The 21,529-nt window shown below is 39.4% G+C and overlaps 2 protein-coding genes across 3 annotated transcripts in view; one reads left to right on the top strand and one right to left on the bottom strand.

Moving 5' to 3' along the window:
* ifc (delta4-sphingolipid-FADS-like protein ifc) overlaps positions 1 to 9,782 on the top strand; it is a 37,797-nt gene extending 28,015 nt beyond the window's left edge. For both annotated transcript variants that reach the window (XM_045766627.2, XM_045766625.2), the window contains exons 4-6: positions 959 to 1,175; positions 1,683 to 1,891; positions 2,014 to 9,782. In XM_045766627.2, coding sequence (XP_045622583.1) covers positions 959 to 1,175; positions 1,683 to 1,891; positions 2,014 to 2,160 — 573 coding nt within the window. In that variant the 3' untranslated portion in view covers positions 2,161 to 9,782. The remainder of the gene's footprint in view (positions 1 to 958; positions 1,176 to 1,682; positions 1,892 to 2,013) is intronic.
* Positions 9,783 to 13,829: 4,047 nt separating this feature from the next.
* pot (papillote) overlaps positions 13,830 to 21,529 on the bottom strand; it is a 62,637-nt gene continuing 54,937 nt past the window's right edge. Inside the window, 8 exon segments of the mRNA XM_045766628.2 lie at positions 13,830 to 16,876; positions 16,878 to 17,090; positions 17,296 to 17,569; positions 17,893 to 18,027; positions 18,665 to 18,808; positions 19,033 to 19,433; positions 19,654 to 20,842; positions 21,022 to 21,164. Of these exon segments, the coding sequence (XP_045622584.2) occupies positions 16,691 to 16,876; positions 16,878 to 17,090; positions 17,296 to 17,569; positions 17,893 to 18,027; positions 18,665 to 18,808; positions 19,033 to 19,433; positions 19,654 to 20,842; positions 21,022 to 21,164 (2,685 nt within the window). The 3' untranslated portion in view covers positions 13,830 to 16,690.

Below are 21,529 nucleotides of genomic sequence, written 5' to 3'. Positions count from 1 at the left end.
AGTAAAATGTGTACTTGGATGAAAAAACGATTCTTCGCGGCAGGGGATCGTATTCCAGGGACCTGCCCGAAACGCTACGTGTACTAGTGGCTGTACATGAATGTAACAACTCTTGTATATATCTCAAAAAAAAAAAAAAAAAAAAAAAAAAAAAAAAAAAGTCTTGGCTTGTTTTAGTTGAACTCCATCTGTTTGCTCATTTCATCCACTTGATTTATTTGTGTTTTGAAAGGTTGTTGAATGAGTAATTAGTGATTTGTAAAACTGTTTTTACTAAAAAAAAAAAGGATTAGAATATTTTTCTAGCCTAGCATAGATACTGTATAGGAGATAACTCTTCCCTCCAGTGATGCATGCATTTCATCTGTTTATTGGAGGCCTAACTGTAAAATTCTCAGTTGTCAAGGTATCATTTATTATATTTTGTTAATTTTGATTTATGAAAAGAGTACAGTGTCTATAATGGTGGTAATTCATTTTGTCGCATTTTGGCAGGGACAGGAAGGCTGTGAATATATAGTTTAGAGTACAATAATGACTCCCCAGGATGCAACCCCACAACCGTTGCCTAACTTCTGGTAATCTATTCATATTTAGGTGAAAGGAAATGTAGCACAACCATTTGTTCTGCCTGGGAACCAAACCCAGGATTCCCGATTGGAAGCCGAGAATAAAGGCAATGTTTTAAAAGACCCTGTACATTTTTTTTTTTTTTTACAGGTCTGTGTATTTATAACATACAATCATATTGGTACAATCGATAGTTACAATCACATTTTCTTACCTCTTTTTTTTGTAAATTGGTTATACAGTACTGTAATTGGTTTAAACCATGATGTAAGTACTGTACAGTATTGTACATAATACAGTATTGTAGATGTTAAATTCATATCAATTGGTAATCCTCCTTCAGTTATAAATACTTAGGGTATTACATTAAAATTTTTTTTTTTTGCAGTTCCAAGGGGATGAGAAGCTGGACACTGACATTCCAACATACACAGAGGCACGACTCTTCTGCACGACTTTTGGGAAGATGATTTGGATGTTTTTACAGCCGTTATTTTATGCCTTTCGTCCACTTCTTACTTACCCAAAGACTCCCACTCTTCTTGAGATCATCAATACATGTGTGCAGCTTTCCTTCAATTTCTTTGTGTTTTACTACTTTGGTGGTAAGTCGACCTAATGGAAATTATTTCTGTACATTAAACAAAAATTGGTTTGCATTCTTCCTAAAATTTTCACTTATTATCCTTGTCCATAGAATTTGTTCTATCTTTTATAGGAATCTTGAGAATTCAAGGTGCATTTAGCTTGATCGCATGTAACTTCTGTTTTTCTTTTTAATCAAAATAAACACTTCTGTTTTTCTTTTTAATTAAAATAAATCCTTGTTAAGAAAGTCCTTGGTTTTAACAAGCTTGATTATTTAATTCATGGTGCACATAATTCTTTATTCTCATCTGTAATTTAACTATACCAATTAATTTTAAAAGCCTATTTATAAAAGCTGGAATAAGTGTTCAGTATATATTTTTTGTGATCTGAATGTGTTAATTACCAGGCTTGGTGAGAATTATAAGAATTTAGTGGTTTAGATTAGTGAGATGTGTAATGAATAAATGTTGTAGATATTTTCTTTAGCAAACAAATATTAAAAAAATTGTGATTCCCCATAGGTAAGAGTCTTGTATACCTAGGAATAGGATCTCTGCTGGCTATGGGTCTTCATCCAGTAGCTGGCCATTTCATCTCGGAGCATTATATGTTTGAAAAAGGATTTGAAACCTACAGCTACTACGGCCCTCTCAACCGCCTTACCTTTAATGTTGGTTACCACAACGAGCACCATGATTTTCCCTATGTTCCTGGATCTCGTCTTCCTAAGGTATGATTTCTGTAATTTCCAGTAATTAAATATTTTTCACATTTTCAAATGAGATTATTATTTATGTACACGATAACGGCTATCACTATGCATAGTTAGACTTTCCTGTGCCTCTTTTCCAGGTTAAAGAAATAGCAGCAGAGTTTTATGATGACCTGCCACAGCATAGTTCCTGGGTTAAAGTTATTTATGACTTCATAACAGACCCTGCTATTGGCCCGTATGCCCGCATTAAGAGGAAGCATGCAGGCTTTGCAAAAGATGACTAGTATTCATACTGCATTGTTAGAGTATCCCGACGAGATTTTGCAATGGATTTTGTGATTATTTTGTTTCTTGTTCACTGTAATACGTACATAACGCAAAAGTGTGGTATTTTATAAAGTTCGATGAGTGGGTAATTTAATCTGCTTGTCAACTCATTTAATTTAGTATTCATTGTTCCCAATTCTTAGTATCTTAAAGATTTCTTAATTCCATAAGAATAGTGCTCAGTATTTTTCAGTACAGTTAGAAGTGGAATTATGGAACTTGTAGATATGAGAGCATTTATTCATACTAAGTTTGTAATTGTCATCGTGCATTAATGAGTAAGTGGGAAAATTACTAGGAGAGACTTTTTTAATTTGACTTGTTATTGAAAACTCATTTTTTTCTGCATTTCTAACAAAAAAATATTTTGTATTTACATAATACATAATTAATTTTTGTCACAGCTGTATTGTGATTCTGTAAAAATTTGAATGACTTTATTAAAGTAAGAAACTTTTATATTGATGTCAAAATGACAAAGCAGGTCTTGATGGGTTTTTTTATTGAGGCTTGATGCACAAATGTTCTAGTTGCCATTAATGGCAATAAGCATCACTTCTCTCAGTTCAGATAGCACTGTTAAAAGATGAATATCAAAGAGAATTGTCATTTTAATGTAGATAATTTTATGAAAATATTATGTAAATATTTTGATCAGCAGGCAGTATTTTCTTCACTTGAGATTGGTAGTGTTGCAAGTGGTATCTTTCAAAGCTTGAATTATGCAGCCATGTATCTTGAAAAATTTATGACGCCACAGTTGTGATGTGGAGCAATACTGTATATTTTTTTTAATTGGTTTTGTTTAAATGTGTGTGATATATTTGGCCATTTTTTTTTTAATTTTATTTTTTGGATACTGTGTATCGCAAATATCCTGAATTCAAGATGCAGTTAGGTACTGTACTTTAATTTTCTATCTTCATTAATATTGTACCTAGAGCTATGAAAGTGTGAGGTAATTTGAGTGCTGATATGAAATATTTAATTATATAATCTGTGATACTTCCATTGCACATCTATATTGTTTACTCATTTAAACTGTAATGTTTGTGGCATTAATTGAGGTTCACTTTGACATTGTTGCAAAACTGGTGGTTCCCCTCTATTTCAAACCAACAGTATTAAGTAGAAAATCTAAAGCCTTGGCATTCTTTTTCTTGTGTAATAGATTGAGTGCTTTTATGAGTGCTTTGGAGCTTACCTAAGATGGGAATCTGAGACCACTAGTGCCCTAGACTAGTGATTTTATGTTCAATAGTTTGTTCATATACTAAAGCTATTTCAGTTGTAAATGTATGAATTTTATTTTTAGCATTAAAAGTGTTGTTTTTAAATGTGCAGAGTAATTAACTTGCTGTACAAATTAGAATTTAATGTTGAGAACTTGTAAGGCGCTGATGTGTGATATCTTATTGTAGTTCTTCATGGTAAAAGCTGAGAGGTTTAGAACATGCAAAGAGATGAGCCAGACTTATATTGGCCTGTTTAGTTGGTCATAGAATTATAGTTTTGAGGATTATAGGTACAGTACTATGTTGTTTTAGATTTGCATAACTTTTATATTAAAGTACACATTAATGCTCATTTGAACATAGTGCACATGAGCATCATGGAATAAATTTTGTCCATAGAAATTGGTAAAATGTTGCAGACTGAAGTAGCACCTGCTTAAATGTCACTGCTGCAGTTCTCGTTCGTACTTGGGGAAAGTAACTACAGTACTTCATATAAAAGTCCTAATAAGTGCATGAAGTGGTGCTTAGTAGTGAAGTCAGTGTATGAACTTCTCTTAAGGTTTCTTAAGATGAACAGAAGATCTGTGATGTTTTCAGGATTACCAAAATAACAGTAAACTGAAGTGTACAAGATCTTCAATGCATTTGGGTGTTATAACTCTTGAAAGGCAGAAATTTAATTACAAAAATTGTGGCAACTACACAAGTAATTCAACAAGTGTTGGGCCTAATGATTGAAATCTGGGATTTAATGTCGCTCGTCTTAGTCTCAGGGACTAATAAGCTTCTGAATATAAAGCAAATACAATCTTCCAAGTGTACTAATAAGGTACATTGTGTACTTGTGTAGTGTTGACAGCACACAATTTTCTGGTGGCATATTAACGAATGCTGAAGAGCAAATACAGTATGTTTAAAGTTATAAATGTATTTTTAAGCGTTCGTTTGTCTTGGACATACTGTAATAACATCTCTCCTTTATATGAGGCTTGGCCAGTGCTTCCTAGTATAAAAGAATTCCAGTATTTCTTTGGAGAGCAATAATATATTTTTTCAGTGTTAAAGCTGCAGTTTACAATATCAGAACTACTGTACTGTATTGTAACCAGCTAAGGTATGGTTAACCTGTAACGTGCATTTCCTGCTATAGTTTTACTGATATGTTATAACTTGTGAATTTCCTTTATACTGTAAATAATTTAAGCTTTATCAATGTATGCTTAACATTTTGTGGCAAATTAAATGGAGAAAAGTTTAATAATATTAGTGACCGGTCAATAACTATCTTCTTGAAGAAAAAGTAACTACAGTACTTGGTTTAGAATTTAAATTTTGTTCATAAATTTGTCATGAATGAAGGTAATGCAGACCAGACAAACTCTGCAGTGGATTTTTTGTATACTCTTTGTAAAAACATATTTTGCAGATATTAATATGAAGAGCATTTTTTTCCTCGGTTTCTTTCATAAAAGTTGGTATATATAAAAAGTGTTGAACGTCATATTCCTGTATATTAACAAATTTTATTCAGGGCATTACAAACTATTGCCTATGTATTAATTTGAAATGTTAAATTAAAACCGACATCTAGATCTTCAACCAGACTAATTGTCCAGAATTTTTATGCATATTATCATTTAAAGCACGATGTTAACCTCCATCCCACTCGTCTGAAAAGGAAGGAAGTGGTGACATTTGGGTCCAGTCCTGGACCATTATCATTATGCGTACGGTAGAGAACCGACCAAAATGGTTGGCAACTGACCACTTGCCTTCTTTTCAGATGTGTGGGTTGGGTGTTTAATGTTCAGCCACATTGTGACTTACTGCCTGCAGTATAAGCTTATGCACAGATTGAGAAGTGGATTGGATAACAAAGCTTAGTTAATTGTGGTTTTTATTCCGTGCATTTCAGTTTATTCATAAACTGTCATTTAAAGGTGTTTTAAGAACTTTAATTAATATTTAGTTTTTTTATACACTAAAGTTCTGAACAAGTGCACCAACTCCACCAAATATAATTTTAAGTAGTTTTTAGTGTAGAGAATTTTTTTTAACGGTCTTACGAACATAAATTTTTTGTTGGTCTTGTTTCGGTATGGAAAAGAAATTCATTTGGTATAAACACTTCAGCATTTCAATGATACTAAAAGTCATTGTCCATACAATAAACATTCTGATGATGCTAAAAATGCATATTCATCTGAAAATTCATGAAAATCACTTTCATTTTTGTATTAGTTCATTTTATTTTTTATTCTTTTTGGAGCACAATGTTGGCATAATTTATCAGGGGGACCAACCAAAATATTGGAAGATACATCCAGATATCACCTCGGCCAACATTCTCTCACTCAGGACAATAATTATTTTGCTTGTGAGAATTTTCACTATGCTTTGAAAATTAACTGCCAAAAATTATTGAAGTTCGTTTTCTTTTTACAGTAACATAGATAATGTGTTCACATTTCCAAGTATTATTTTTATGTGGAGAAATATGAGAGGAATGTTGAGAAATACAGTATGAGGAATGTTGAACGATTTATATAAATTAATATATTCAGCACCATCATGCAAATTCTATTATGATGTCACTTTATTTTGTATCTATACTCTAGCAAATTCATTTTCAAATGTCTTGACACCAAATTTATAGTAATAACTAAAAAATGTAGAAAAATGTTAAGAGTGTAAACATTTTAGGTGTCACTCAGCGGGATCATGAGATGCTCTGAGCATTTACGTTCAGGACCGAGCTGACTGGTCAGAACGGTACTGTTAGCAAGTGTCCAATTACTTGCTGAATGTGAGCATAATGTTTTTACTGTGATAGCTAAGCTGTAGATTTATTGATACCATATTACTGTTTTAAAGCGACTTGATGTTACCTTCTAATGCTATATTCAGTACTGTACTCACTCTTAAGTGCTGGAAAGGTGATTGGTGTCATTTTGTTGTTTTGAGTGTTCATATAGAATGTTCATATTTCAAATGTCTTTCTAATCCAGATTAATTTTTTGCATTAGTGTTCCCATTATGTTTTAATTTTTGTTTCCCCCCATGTATAACTTCTCAAGAAAGATGCTGTAGAATTGTTAAATACAAATAACGGAGCTACTGTACTTGGAAAAGTAAAATAACTGTTACCTTTGGTTAAAATTAATGGGTATTTAAGGCACAGTGAAGTCACACTAACGTGATGCATCACAAGAGCTAAATCTAACTCAGTCATAATATTTTCTCATTGTAGTTAATGTAGTGGACAAGAATGTTAATAACGGTTAAGTTTGTAGCAAAGATGCTGAGTAAAACTGCAGTAATGAATGAAATGTCGTGTCCAGAGTGTGATAGACGTGATATACTGTACTGTAATAAAATACAGAGGAATCTTGCGTGACGAGCAGCCCCCTCCCCATCTACGAGCATTTCAAGTAACGAGCGAGCCACTCGCAGAAAATTTGTCTCTATTTACAAGCTTCCGCTTGATGAACGAGAAAACTACACATGGTGCTTCTTAGCGTTCCCGCCGGTTCTCGCAAATTTTCGACACCTCCAACAACAGTGTTGTATCGCAAAGGACAAGCACCCCCGTCTGGATTTATTTGAGCTTTTCTTTGGTTTTTTGTGGTTTTATGACTAAAATTTGTAACCCACGATGTCACCAAAGAAGCTGCTTGCTAAAGATAGTGTTGTCAAGGGGAAGAAAGACATAATTTTTGTAGATTTGGAAAAGCATCACCCTGATAAAGCAGTGACAACACGGTGTGTGAACATGTTTAATGACAATTTGCTGTCTCGTTTTAGGGACATTCTAAAACGAAGACAAAAGCAATTGTCAATAGATACGTTCTTTGGAAAGGTACAGAAAAGACGAGCAAGTGATAGTGAACCACATCTCGGTCCCAGTGGGGTGAAATTCCCGAGAGAGAGCCCACCTCACTCGGAGGTGGATTCTCCTTCCACACCGTAACCCCTCTCCTCCTCCCCACCTCCCCACCGTCTCCCTCAAGCCAGCAAAGACTTCATAATGTAAAGTACTAGTACATGTACAATTGAACAGTAAAACAAAAGATTTATAATAATTACATGTACAGTATTATAATTACACTATAAAATGTCATATTGATGTTCTTTGGGGGTGGAATGGATTAATTTTATTTCCATTATTTTAAATGGGGGAAATTCGTTTCACAAGACGAGTGTTTTACATGACGAGCTCGGTGCCGGTACGGATAAAATTCGTTAATCGAGGCTCCTATGTAGTTCCTTTGTAGAACAGTACAGTATATCTGTTGTGCATCATGGCATGCAGGTTGTCATTTTGTCCTAAATTCATCCAGTCGGTCATTGAACGAATAAATATATATTATTAAAGGAAATAATATACTGTACAGTAGTACCATTTTTCACAAGTAGTTATAATTATTGCTAACGATTCATATAAAGAGTAAGCAGGATGCAATAAGATAAATTAGGGTACTAGTGTACACTGAAATTAATCTGAAGGCATTATACTGAATAACCATCAGATTTAGCCAAAGTTATATAATAAGAGGATGATTTGTAAATATATTTGAGATAAGCTATTGTATTTTTCCAGAAACTGGAGGTTGATATTCTTGGTGTTTGATGTCAAATGCTGCTATGGTTAAAAAAAAATTAGGTCTTGAGAACTAAAATATAAAGTTCCACATACTGGTATCTAGAAGGTATAATAGAAATGTCTTGACTGAAATATTTGGCAACGCTTAGTTACACAACTACTACATGTAAGTTTTATCATTTATAATTAGTTGCTTTGAATCTTAATCTTTCCCAAAGAACTAAATATAAGGTGAAAATTATGTAAGTAAAATTATGCTATTATGGTAATACTGTACTCGTTTTACAACACTTTTTTGTTTTTTTGTTTAAGATTGAAGCTCCCATTTTAAATGTTCTTTTCATACTGTAATAGAGTACTTTATTTCCACTTTCTAATTGGGATAAGTACTGATATTTATCAACAAATAGTACAGTACTGTAATTTCATAAACTACAGTACGGTATATGTATTTTAAATTTGTATTTCTCAATTTAAGTACAGTAACTTTAAATGTAATTTATGAAAAGCAGTATTGGTGCTGTTGTGCTGCATAATATTATATGGGTTATAATTATTACTGGTGAATAATTTTATTATAACTGATGAAGCAACAAAATAGTTATAGATCTATTTGTGGATTTCTTAGTAAAGCATGAGACTAAGATCTGTGTGAACAGTTTGGCTTTGATTTTGAAACCAATACCCAGTGGACACCATATCCTAGACCACTGCCCAATTCTTCACCGAAGCAACATCAACATTGAATTGATGATTTGGTTCAACGTTCATCCAGTTCCACCTTTGGATAGTGGGCCCACTGGGGTGTGTGTGCATGTGTGGCATCCCTCAAAATTTGTTGGTTTTATTTATTATTTATTTATTAAACCTTTATCACAAGTTTACCTTGTGATAGATTGTGCATGGCAGAACTCCTAAATTTGCCTATGCCCACTTTTCCCTTTTACTTAGTATAGGCTGATTATGGAAAATAAGTATAATGGCCAGGTAACAGGCATTGTGTTTGAGAATTATCCAGTGCTGTACACAGGTGGCGACACTTGCCTCGTCTAATGTGCTCGTTATCTTGAGATGATTAGAGGCTTTTTAGTGTCCCCGCGGCCCGGTCCTCGACCAGGCCTCCACCCCCAGGAAGCAGCCCGTGACAGCTGACTAACACCCAGGTACCTATTTTACTGCTAGGTAACAGGGGCATAGGGTGAAAGAAACTCTGCCCAATGTTTCTCGCCGGCGCCTGGGATCGAACCCAGGACCACAGGATCACAAGTCCAGCGTGCTGTCCGCTCAGCCGACCGGCTCCCTAACCGTCTTGACTAGTATTTTTACAAAACATTTACAGTATTTAATATTTTAATGTAAATGATTAATTCTTTCCTGTAATTTTCTTTCCTAGTAGGTTTTCATTTTTAACCTGGATATACTTCATAAATGAGTGATATTTTTTCATTATATATGGGTAATGTTAATCTTTTATTTTTGCACTGGATGTATTGAACAGAATTGGGTCATGCATATTTTCTACAGTGAATCTCGTGTTTTTTTTTTTTTATTTAAATAGGGAACTTATTGTAACTAGGGAAACACTAAGGAATTTTTACTTTAAAGATTCCAATTATGATAATGACATACTTTTCATACTGTATTTAAGGTGAAGCTTTAGTCTTGCAGTTAAAAAATACTAAGGTTTGCTTAGTAATTCATATGTCAATTGCTAATTAAAAACAAATTATATACCTTACACTGCTCTTTCCTTTAAAACCTTTCTTTGAAATTATTCTTGAAAATGCATTGTATTGCAACTTCTCAGTTTCACAATTATTTAAAATATGAAGTTTTTAGTTATTGTAATTTGGCAATATATTTGAAATAGATCTTCTTGAGGTTATCTCGAGACGATTTCGGGGCTTTAGTGTCCCCGCGGCCCGGTCCTCGACCAGGCCTCCACCCCCAGGAAGCAGCCCGTGACAGCTGACTAACACCCAGGTACCTATTTTACTGCTAGGTAACAGGGGCATAGGGTGAAAGAAACTCTGCCCAATGTTTCTCGCCGGCGCCTGGGATCGAACCCAGGACCACAGGATCATAAGTCCAGTGTGCTGTCCGCTCGGCCGACCGGCTCCCGAGTGATATTTAAAGCTGATGTGCTAAGATGTCCTAAAATGTTTTTTTGTTTTCCCTCCAGTTACTTGTATATGTAAGAAGTGTCATATTGCTTTGTACTTTATAAAGAAAATGCAATGTGTTATTTAAGAAAATTAATACAAGAAGTTAAGGAAGTAATTAGCCTGTTAGAAAAGTATGATTAACAGTAATAAAAAACATATTGAGTATTTTAGAAGTATTATACAGATTTTTATTGTATGAGAGAATTCTGGTATTAAGTGGATCCAGGGCTGTCCTTGTGAGTCGAGCACTTAGAATTTGGGCTGAAGTTTGCCAAACCAACCAAATCATGCTTTCTCAATGTCCTTTAGAATAGTTTCTACTTGGCTAAAATCCTCAGCAAATCTGATATCTTTCATGTCACATTGTAACAATGGTACCAAACTTTGCTGCTACCATTGAAACGTAAGGGAATGTTACAATTGAAACGTTTGCCACAAAAAGTACTGCTGTTATTGTACGACTATGGTAACACTTAGTGTAATGGTTGCTATAAATTGCAACCCTTTAGGCTGTACTAATGGCATTGATATAACCCCAAACAACTGGAAGAGTCTGCCCTCACAGCAGAAAATGCTCAAATCAGTTATCAGGGAAAGAAATGACGAAGATGTTAAAAAATCTTTACAATTCTTACAGCCCAGATGGAAGATAAGGTTACTCGTAAAACACACACCTCTTGGAACTTTGCCACCACTCAAACATAAAACTGTAAATCGGTTTGCCACCACCACCACTCTTGGAACTTTGATAGGCTAAATGACTCGAGAAGAGACCAGTCAACTAATACAGTGTGTTGGGAACTTTGATCTTTTAATATTGGTTGAACAGAATTCTTTCAAATTCACAACATGAATTACAAGGGGGAATATATTTTCTCATAAAAATGCTCATCAGATCACAGGTGATGTCCAAAGCAATTCAAGATCTATTACACTGGAGATAATTTACATCTTGTCTCATGTGCTTTAAGGTGGAGTCCTGGCTCCACCTCTCTCAGGCCTATATCCAATCAGCTGAAACCAGGCCAAAGGTCCTGCAACTCTCAGCCAGTGACTAGTTTTAAATCCAAGAGGCATGGTTTTCTCACAAAAAGATAGGTATCACCAAGCATATTGAGGGAAGACGTACAGGCCTCTCTTGTAATTTGATATGGCAGTATTGTCCCTCCTGTGACAGGAGTTACGCATACTAATGAATGTGTATGAATGAATCTTGGACAGGAGTCTTGTCTCCCGAGGAGAGAGAAGCGAAGGGAAATGGGAGAAGGAGAGAGAGGAGGATAATACAGAAGAAGGGGATGAGGGAAAGAGGAGGAGGAGAGGCCGCCTTTGACCGTTTCAACACATGTGACATCAAAGGCATGTTCGGTTACCTCCTGCTACATGCCTAGCCTGAGGACAGGTAACTGTATTACAGTTACCTGTAGCTGTAGCTACCTGTATAAATACAGGTAGCTGTATTACAGCTACCTGTCAATTATTCATATTTGTGTGACTTTGTCCTTTCGACTAGTTGCTTTGTATTGGATAATACCATGATGTGTGAGTTTGAGTCATGTTCATTGAAATGATAACTATTGTTTCATGAGCATATCAAAGAATATAGGAGTTTCTTCTTAGCTAGGCAGGGGTTCAGGTTAGGTTTAGAAAGACTAAGTTGAATATGCTAGATTGGAACGAATCCTTATTAAGGGGTACTACGTTCATCTGTAGCTTTCTAGACAGTCCCTCGGAATCAATAAAATATAGAAAGAGAAGGAGAATGTGTAGGGAGGCGGTCCACTGCATGCTACATAGCCAGACTTTCTACTTATAGATGCAAGTATACCAAAATAAAGCTTGTACTATACAGTATTTCGGTCTTAACGATTTCATATGTGTAACTCCTGTCACAGGAGTTACACATACTAATGAATGAATCTCGAATAGGTGTCCTGTCTCTACAGTTGTACATTACTCTTATGTTATTTGTACATACATTCTTCTAAATAAAAACTATTATAATAATAAAGATTAGGACCGATTGGCATAGTTACAAAATACACGATGAACTTGAGGCCTTTATGCCAGGGTTACTGGCAACGAGAGGTCAACACTATCATGTGTTGATTTAAAAGAAATAGGTTTATAAAAGATCCTCGGGGGTACGACAGGTCGCCCTATGTACGGTCCGTCTAATTACCACAAGCTACACAAGCTTCAGAAAGCTTCCTGGCAATATGTTAGTAATGAATAAATATGATATATTTATCATCAGGCTATGGGAGACGTGTGTGCCCTATGTATCATCAAGCTATGGGAGATGTCTGCCCTATGTATCATCAGGCTATAGGAGACGTCTGTGCCGTATGTATCATCAGGCTATGGGAGACGTCTATGTCCTATATGTATCATCAGGCTATGAAAGACGTCTGTACCCTATGTATTTATCATCAGGCTATGTTCGTCCATGTTGCGTCTGACCCCCAAAGACGCATTGGCGAATTTCACGGGCCTGTGTAATCAAAAACTACTTTCTCAAGTATAAATAATAAAAAATAATTATAATTATTTCCAGTTAGGTCTAAAATAAGCTATAGGTGTTTTGGATCTGTTGGCAATTATTATTATTTGCAGTATTTACGCGCGAGTCAAACAGGAAGAACAAAATCAGCTGTAGAAATGTTGGAACATAATAGCTGGAGACACGTGCGAAGTGTCTTTCAAATCGTAAACATTTGGCTGTTGTTTTAGATTCAGCTACTCGGAACAAAAGTTCCAAGTAGCACGGGCTATGGTGAGCCCGTACTGGACTTCCTTGGCACAGGAGCGGTGCTGTGTGTGTGTGATTTAAGGAGCATTTGGCCATCGTTTATGTAGACGAGCTGCTGTGTTTTGGGTGGAAGAAGATCGAAGATTGATGTAAGCAACAAGTTGAGGGCTCCAGAAATAACCATGGGATCAGAGGCTTGTAAAGGAAAAAGGTACGTTGAATTGGTATAGTTTCAGTACTAATTGTAGTATCTTAACATACTAAGAAGGTTAGGTTAGGTTGTGGTTTATAAACAACTCTCTTTCAACATTCACAACAAAATCGTCGTTTCTAAATTAGTACACAGTGTTCGAAAGCTCACCGATTGTTACTGCACACTGGGAGAGCTTAATTCCTCCCTTGCATACCTTAGTGTGTGTGTGTATATAAATGTATGTATGTATATATGTATAAATATATATATATATATATATATACACACATCGTGACAAGAACACAGAAATAGGGCGGCCGATAAATTCAGACAACGATTCAGAGACGTAGCTGGAAGACTTAAATTAACTAAAAGATGGATTGAAAATTAGAGAATGTAGTAACAGATATCAGGTAATCAGTATCACTATGGCTTAATGAAGATATAGAAAAGATTAGTGGCGATAATTATGAAGTTGAAACTTTTCCAAAAAGTGCACAAAAGCTTCATGAAAGGCTAATAGCATATTAAATTTTATATCGCCAGTATAAGCTGTTTGCCTACATCTTTATCGTGTCCTTATGAAACCCTCTACACTTCTACCTTTCATCAGTGTTTAACGTCAAATAATTGTTCACAGAACCATGGAAACGGAGGGTAATAAAACACAACATCATTAGAAACTATTATGGCCTGTATTTAAAGCATTAATACACAAAGTGTTTACTATGCTTTAGTTCGCATGTTTCGTTGAAGGTTTGAGATGTTCATGTCACTGATCAGGTACGTCTGAGGGCCCAGCTGCCCTTCTCTCATCCGCTTCTCTCTGTAGGAAGCTGCTTTCTCTGTCCGGTTCATGGTACCCACTCATAACTCTGGCTTTTGTGGAACCAAGTGATGGAGCTTATCTCTTTGGCTCGATATTTTGTCTTTTTTTTAATTAATAATGATTAAGCACTCAAGCGCACTCAAGCTTCATTAAACACTGAAGCAATCTAGACATCTTGATTAAGCAATTATAAGCCATTTAGAGTTCTTGATTGATATTATTGTGCTCTATAGAAGACTAAGATTAATATGTTTATCACAAGTACGTGTGAGTGGGTGGGTGTGTATTGTGGGACGGTAAAACAAACAAACCTGAGCTCTGGGCACTTGTGAAATAAAGGTGACTTGTGTACTCTTTGCCAAGTATCAATTGTGCGAATGAAGGACTAATTATAGTCATTATGTATTGTGAAATAAGAAGATATAAGATGTCTTTCTCAGAACCCCTTGTTAGTGCTCAGATTTGTCATTTGTACCCTTGAAGTAGTTGAGTAGGGCAGGAGCCTTGCGGAAGGTCTCTGAACCTAGACGTCTGTTAAGGGTTAGTTGGGTAAGTAGATGCTTTTAATGTGAATTCTTTGCTTTTTTAGTGTGTGGTCTTGTTCACACTTTCGATAGCCCTTCACGGGATCCGGAAGGTCGTGCACTAACACTGGAAACACTTACTTAAAGAATTCTCTATGTGTATTTAGTCAGTATGCTCAATAACATTAATTGACGTTCGGTGGCATTGAATATACATCAGACTCAGGCTCAGATAATTTCCTCAATGTATGTTTTTGGAATTTCCCATAGATAGCTACATTTTTATGGGTAATTTTCTTATCTGTGTATGTATATATTATACTTGACAATGTTAGTTGAGGAAAATTCGACATAGTGTGTACTTACAAATGTGTTTACCTGCCCTAAACAGCCGTATATGTATAACTGCATCTATTCGGGAAACAAACTGACCATGACGATTAATTATTGGCTAGTCAACTAAATGACGTCATTGCACGAGTCCCTTGATTGGCTGGTCAGTCATGTGGTCCTTCTTAACAGTTCCCGAAAACATGCAGAGTTCAGAAGTTTATGTACAGAGAAGCTAGTCGAAGCTTTGGCATAACCATAAACCAACTTGTACCTGGATCAGATGTACTCCTTTCAGAGTTGAAAACAAACTCAATCGTTGTGTATTTTTGAAAGCTTGTAAAAAAAAAAAAACAGGGGACGTTAGTACTTTGAAAATCGTGGTTAATTTCAGTTTACCATACTTTACTATAACGTTTATCTTGCTATATTGGCTGGCAAGTTACGTTTCTCCAGTCCGAATCCCCAAAGCCCTTCCCCAGAGCGATGTGAGAGGACTGCCGCACCTCAGGGACTAGACGTCTTAAGGACTCGCAAGGTCTGCCACAGGTCATCCCCCCCTCGACCCCTCCACCCACTCAGTCCAATTTACAGTCATTCGCCAAATCCCCCACTCTCACAACCCAATCAGTCATCGTCACTGGTATTATGCTGTCCAGTTATCACCATTCATTAAACTGCGTCTAAATCATCATGCAGTCATCGAAATCATGCATATTCATCACTTTCGTTACGAAGTTATCCAGTCAAATCATCACTCGCAAGCTCACTATCCACAAGCAACGTGTCTATTCACCAGCGCTCGTTTAGCTTTGCCATCTACTCTATCCGTTAGCACTTGAAAACTGATATCCAACCAGCACCTCTCCCAACTCTCATTCCCCAATCATCAACCAATTAATCAGTCTATCACCATGCCTCTGCTCTCCCCAACCAATCATCACTCACATAATCTGGATGACCTTGCCCCCCCCCATCTGACCCCAGGTCATCACCACCCCCATCTTGTCTTCGTCTTCACAAGGACATTTATAACGTGGGCTGACCAGCTCCTTACAGTCAGTGTCCCGTCGGTGCGGGGGCGACAGTCCTAGCTGCCCCTCACGCCTGGTCAGTTCAACACACCGTGACTAGGATTCATATCTGTGGGCGCGCTGCCTATCGATGCACTGTTATTGTACGAGTTTTAGAGTCGAATTGCATTTATCATTTGGTAATTAATTTGCAGAGGACTGTTTGTTTAAGTAGTTAACGTCCAGCAAGTCGCACTAAACAATGATCATGATTATTAGTTTTAGTTTCTCAACAGTGCCTCGACGTTGTTCGCGCGAGGGGTTGATAAGAACGCCGCTCTCGTCTCTCACTTGTATTAGTAGGCAGTTGCGAGCTGCGGCAAGCCTGCTCGGTAGCTACAGTACCCTGCAGGTCGAGCGCCTCCTTTGTGCCCTCCAGCACACGTCACCGTCCTTTGTAAGCACCAGTTATATTCACTCACACAAGACCTGCAGAAATTAGTCTACCACTCCAGCGCCTGTTGCGTTTGATTTGTTAATAATATTAGCATGATACACTTGTGCCCTCAGGCAGTTAGTGTAACTAGTAATGTCCACGTCACTAGGAGTTAGGTTCAGGTCCTGCGGCCTGATGGCGTCCCATATACCTCAGCTTCTGTGCTGCCAGTGGCTTTTGTATCAAGCAAGCCTGTGTCCTGTGTGTCCATGGGATTCCATTCCACTGTCTGTATTGTGCGCGTTGCTGGCAGCGGCGAAGCATTTCTTGGGACATGGTGGGTGAGTGCCACCGAGTGCCATAAGGTTGAGGCACTTTTGTCATGGAGCTCTGCATTCATACACTTAGTGCTTGCGAGCCCAGCCAGAGACCTCGGTCTCTGCCACGGAGTACATCTCCTCTCGGCCTGAATGCGTCGACCGATCAGAACGATGATCAGACCGTCGCTGCTGCTGGTGTGTACGTCGCTCAGTCTGCACAATGAAGTCTCCATCGACCACGTCCTCGTCCTCCATGTAATGTTGGGTGAAAGTGTTGGTTGTCAAAGTCGCGGTGGTAGTCACGGTACTGGTGCTGGTACCTGACTACTGGGCGCGGAGAGGCGTCGGGAGAATGGTCAGGAGTAGTCATTACTTCAATGAGGTGTGGCGGCTCCTCAAAGTACTCCGTAGATGAGCGCTCCAGCTGACGTCTCTTGCTGTCAATAGACGACCCAGACACGTGGGAGTACCTGTCCACTGGCTCCTGCAAACGATGGGAAAGAAGCAATGTGAATTTGACTGCAATTTGACAGATACCTTCATATACTGTTAACTTTGTCCTGCATATAAAGTTGTGTTTGCATAAAACCAGGCTCTGGTTTACCATTTGAAATAAATTAATATTTTTAAGCCAGAAATAGAGGGAAGAAAGCAATTATAGAAATGGTTTGACGAAAGTGGCGACTCACGTGGTGGCGCCAGTCCTCGGTGAACTCTGAGGCAGACCGCGCCAGGGACCTTCCGGTTCTGGCTGACATACGGTCGTCGAAATCAGTGTCCGGATACTCGTCATCAGGCAACACTGGGACGTTATAAGTGATCTCTGGCTGTGAGCGGTCTGCGATGGAGCGAGCCCCGCTGGCCATGCTGGGTCCACTGATCTCGCTCCAGGTGTCAGCTCGAGCGAAGTTGACCTCGGTCTCCGTCATGGATCGTACATCTATCCCGGAGTGGATGCTTGACCTGCCGGGTGCAGTATAGAATGAAGGAACGGTATTTTGTAATTTCTGAAAAAGCTGATTTGGAAAGTTGAACTAGGAGGAGACGGAAGACAAAAACATTGGTGGATGTGAATATTGTGGCCTATACAGACCTATTCTAACTTTTCACCGAGTCATCCAAAGAATACAGGAATAAAAAGTATCAGATTATATATCTAGTGGAATGCTTAAACAAATTACTGACTTTGAAATGTAAACATACTAGTACATTTAACCTTTTGCAATAGACAACAAACGAGTAAAAAAGCTCAGCATGGACTTAAAGCATGACAGAAAAGCACTGACTTGGATGATCTGCGGGAGCGAGCAGAGGGCGGGCCAGGGCGACGAAGAATCACAGGGTTGCCCTCGGAGTCGTACTCATACAGCGGTGGCAGGGATGGTCGTCGCCCAGCTGGGCCACTGTCGTGTTTGCGGTACCTGAGAGCGACATGGAAGTTGTCAAGCATGGCCGAGAGAGGGAGGCTGAAGGTAGCATATAATCTAAATAGTTTTCCCGAAGAAGGATGAGGGGACCTAGGATGTAGGGAAGGAAGTCAGGGAGAGGCCAAGGAAGCGGATCGAAGGTCTGGTAGAGAGGAAGAGGCCAGAAAGGGAAAAGGATGTCGAGAAGGAGGAAGGACAGGGAAGGAGGATGCCAGGGAGGGTTCCTCAGGCAGGATGTCTGAGGAACACTGAGGAGGTAATGGGACGAACTGGTGATAAAGTGAGTGAAATTGAAAGAGATCTAAAGAGACCACTATTTTCTTTTGTGGTATTAACTACGGTTATGGAGAATATTTTAATGACAATTCAGAAATAATGCTGAAACTAAAAAGTTCATAGGAAACAGAATGTCTACACCAGGTTTAAGAAAAATAAGCTGGAAACATGTGACACTGGTTTGCTGATAAAATATTTAATAAACAATCATAGCGTGCTAACCTCGTAGCAAGAAATTAATATATTATTTTAGGGCTTCTCATTAATTAATTTTCTAAAAAATTTTTTATTTCCAGCTATTCTGGGGTCTGTTATTATTATTACTAAAAAATCACAGTCTATATGGAACACATACCTTCGGCCGTCCCTCGAAGGAAGGCTTTCGGTGTCAGATGCGGAAGGCGCCTCGGAGGAGGAGTCGATGCGGTCGTGGGTGTCGGGTGGGGACAGGATCCTGATGATCACGTCCCACTTACGGGGCTCGAACAGCTTCTCATACCTGTAAACACACGACCCATGTACTATGGTAATCTTAAGGCTGCAAGCAACGTTTTAAACACCTGTCAAGGATGGAATGCAGTGGCTTGACGCCAAAAACAATGATTTATGAGCGACTTTTAGTACTGCAGTGTGATTTTTTTGTTATTATATGGATTCTTCATGAGAGATATTCCGTTATATGCAAGTGGAATTCTAAAGGACACAGGTGGACGCGTGGCATACCTCTGGTCATGACGGATGCGCTCATAATCTTCCTTCACAGTGGCGTATGTGAGCATTGTACGCAAGGTAGACTCGGTGGAGATGATCTGGCGCCATTTCTCTCGGTCCTCCCTCGTCAGCACGTACTGGACGGCCTCCTCTGTTGGGGGCGGCTCAAGGACACGCAAGAGCACGTTCCAGTTAGGTGGAGGTGGATGTTCCAGCTTCTCCACCTCCAGCTGGGTCAAGTCATCCTCGTCAGCATGGAACATGTGTTGACGGAAGATGTCTGAACCGGGTTCGCTATAGCCCTCCCATTCAGGGCCTGATGACTCAACCTCGTCAGCGTATTTGGGTCCTGGGTAGTGACGGATGGCAACGTTCCACTTGGGGGGAGGCAGAGCTTTGGGCTTCATGTGATACTGTTGGGTGGAATGAAATGTATATTTTTTCTGTTTAACGAATACCAGATATATCCAGTAAAATAGAAGGTATACAAATTAAGAATTATGCATATATTTACCTATTTAATGAAGTACCGATAATAATATAGTAAGAAAAGAAGCAGATATAAAACAAGATATCAATATATGACTTAGATTTTAAGAGTCAACCAAAAAAAAAAGAGATAAATGGACTCACTTGCTTGATGAAGCGTCTGTGACGTTCTATGTCCTCCGTGGTGTGAGTCTCAGTGATGGTGGAGACGTGTCGGTCGTCCACGACGTGACTGGTGACCTCTGGCCTCCTGGGCACCACCAACAGCTCCTCCACGACGTCCGTTACACTGCGGGCTTCTGACGGGTACTCTGAATCCGGCTCGGAAGGCGGGGGCCGGATCATGTAGCGGCGGCCTTGGCGCTCCACTGTTTCCTGGATGTCTGTTGTCTGGGTCGTTACCTTTTCGATGTTTTCGATGTGTCTGAGGTCTCGTCGAATATTTTCGCGCATGTCCACTTCAAGGTCGTGTTCGGAGACTGATCGTGCCACTGAGCTGTACTCGGACGGTGGTGGTGGTGGAGGTCTTACTTGGAGCTCCAGTGTCTTGCGATGAATGTGGGCATACTCCGGCGGGGGCAGGATGACAGGCGGGGGGATCATAGGTGGCGGGACCAGGTCCCCAGGCTCGGATATAAGTAGGGCGTGCTCGGACCCTGGCAGACTCTCAGCTCGGAAGCTCTCGTCCTTCTCCAGAATGGTGGTAAGGGACTGCGACTGCGCCAGCTGCAGTGGGTAGTCGGGTTCGGGGGTCTTGGGGGGAGTTGGCGCACGTTTGACTCTCACCATGAAGGTTGGTTGAGGCGGCCGGATCACCTGCGCCGCTGTTACCAGTTCTGCGTCGCTCTGCATCATTGCGTCTGAGTACACAGAAGACAGTCTGTCTTCATCCATAATGAACGCCCGATTTTGGAAGGCCTGTATTGTCTCCTCTTGCATGTGCATTGAGGCTGCTGAAGACCTACGTTCCACAGATCGCATATCCAGCTCTTCCACTTCCGATCCACTGGAAGGTGGATCAGAGGGGTAGTCAGAGGGAATGGTGTCAGACTGTGAGACGAGCGCTGTGTCAGAATCGGAGGTCGAAGTAGCGTGTGCTCGCGGGATTTTGACTCCATCGAACATAAGCGAGGACCCAGACATCTTGGTGATGTCCGAGGGCGCGAGGGACATGGGACGCCGGCGGACCAGCTTGATATTGCGCTTCTTGAGACAAGTGTAGGAGCAGGCCATCCCCACCAGCAGCAGTGCCAGGAACACGATGGCGCAGATGATGAGCAGAATTTCTATCTCACTCACTGGCGCTGGAAGGCCTACAGGAGCAGGAGGCGCCCTGATGAACAAACAAAAGAACTCAATATACATGTCAAGTTGGCCAAACAGTAATTTATAAAATTCGTGATAATTCCAAAAAAGAAACAAACTCATTTTTCATCATCTGCAGAACTTCTAAAAAATAAAATATGCAAATACCCCACAAGAGGACAGACGCCTGAAGGGGGGTCAACCTACACGATAGGAACAGGCGGTCCAGGCGGAGGTATGACCTTGGGACTCGGGTATCGGCAGATAATGGTCTTGACCTCGTCACCCTCCAACTCCAGGCCAGGGTGGAACCTCACTATAATGTTGTTGACGAACACTCGACGCTCCACCTGCAGGCGGGAAACTGATGCATTAGGCTGCGAGGACCTTGTGTATTTGGAAGGTGGAAGAGCTGTTGTATTAAGGTAAAGGGCCAGCAGTGTATTGATGAGTTGTATACTGAAACACTGTATGTCTGGCTCAGCAGCGTCATTATATGGAATTATGAGTGAGAGTCAACTGTACACCTGTTGTCGTGGCACTGCTCTGTACATGACACTACCGTGTACACCTGTTGTCGTGGCACTGCTCTGTACATGACACTACCGTGTACACCTGTTGTCGTGGCACTGCTCTGTACATGACACTACCGTGTACACCTGTTGTCGTGGCACTGCTCTGTACATAACACTACCGTGTACACCTGTTGTCGTGG

Source organism: Procambarus clarkii, chromosome 81 (assembly GCF_040958095.1).
Source record: "Procambarus clarkii isolate CNS0578487 chromosome 81, FALCON_Pclarkii_2.0, whole genome shotgun sequence".
In the NCBI taxonomy this organism is placed as follows: domain Eukaryota; kingdom Metazoa; phylum Arthropoda; class Malacostraca; order Decapoda; family Cambaridae; genus Procambarus; species Procambarus clarkii.
This window is presented reverse-complemented; position numbering and strand designations above follow the sequence as displayed.